We start from the raw sequence: 1,212 nt of genomic DNA on the forward strand, positions 1-1,212 counted from the left end.
TATATTCCAAAAGACTAAAGCCATCAAATAGCAGTTCTTTCAAAACGTGAAATTCCATGTGTTCAAAAGGCTTTCAAAGCATTATATGAGGCTTCATGCCTTAAGTCCATAAATTTTTATTGTTCATCTTAAAGCCTGTAAACTTCCTTGAATGATTTCCAATCATTTATTCTTTACAGATACTAATCTGCTGAATTGGCTTTCCAACATTTACTTTGCTTTTTAACTGTGCAAATGATATCTAAGTACAAAACACTCAACAATCATACATATTGCTCTGATTGTGCTTCAGGGCTCACATGGAATAAGGAAACACTAATTTCAATGAGAACATTTTATTTGTTCAGAATTAATTTCTTGGCTTGCCCAATTTGCAAAATTTTCTACAACCCCAAGCTGACATTCAAATACCACTAAAGAATCCCTAGACCATAATCTGAGTCAATGTTTTCAGCAGGTGCCTTCCCAATATACACATCTGAAGCTCAAGGCATAGCCACTAGAAAAGTCTCTAATCTGTACACACATGAAACACTCAAGCATATGGTAAGGCTTATCTTGAAACTTTCACAAGCCAACATTTGTTCGATTTGCTAAACTCTGCCACGTTATCCTCTGCCAAGAGATGGACTTGCATCAGCACAGGCACATGGCAAATTGTCCCAATTATTTGCTAAATAGATATGGAAGATCTTTGGACATTATCTTCGAACACCTTTTGTGTAAAGTAGTCATTACTGTCCTCCTGTAGTTACTAGATATGCCAGATTTTGCTTAGGTGAATTATAGCTGAGTAAAATTATGAATTGTCACCCCAATGCATCACAAAGAAAAGTATTCTCAAAGAAGATCACTCCTTTACCTGTTTGACATCATATGCCAGAAGGACATATTTTAAATCTGGTGAAACTGAATGTCTTGATGCTTTGAAGGTTACCTAGAAAAAGAAAAAAAAAAGTTATATTTAAAAGCTTTTTAGCATGAATTTGGATGTATAAATATATTTTAAAAACTCAATTATCATAGTACTATAAAATGTCATTCTCATTTCTTTTATATTCTATATTTGCACGTATGTACGTATGATTATTCAGATGAATATAAAACACTGAAAGAGGACATATTAGACATTTCAGCAAGAAAAAGTTAGCTAATATATCTTTCTATATGTTATCTCTTAAAGAATATGTTAATATTATTATTATTATTATT

At 32.3% G+C, this 1,212-nt stretch overlaps 1 protein-coding gene across 1 annotated transcript in view; it reads right to left on the minus strand.

Moving 5' to 3' along the window:
• Nucleotides 1–862: 862 nt before the first annotated feature.
• DPP10 (dipeptidyl-peptidase 10 (non-functional)) overlaps nt 863–1,212 on the minus strand; it is a gene marked incomplete at its 3' end in the record, with an annotated part of 355,691 nt that continues 355,341 nt past the window's right edge. Inside the window, exon 5 of the mRNA XM_011937742.1 lies at nt 863–937. Within this exon, the coding sequence (XP_011793132.1) occupies nt 863–937 (75 nt within the window). The remainder of the gene's footprint in view (nt 938–1,212) is intronic.

Source organism: Colobus angolensis, unplaced genomic scaffold (genome assembly GCF_000951035.1).
Source record: "Colobus angolensis palliatus isolate OR3802 unplaced genomic scaffold, Cang.pa_1.0 Scaffold168, whole genome shotgun sequence".
Lineage (NCBI taxonomy): Eukaryota > Metazoa > Chordata > Mammalia > Primates > Cercopithecidae > Colobus > Colobus angolensis.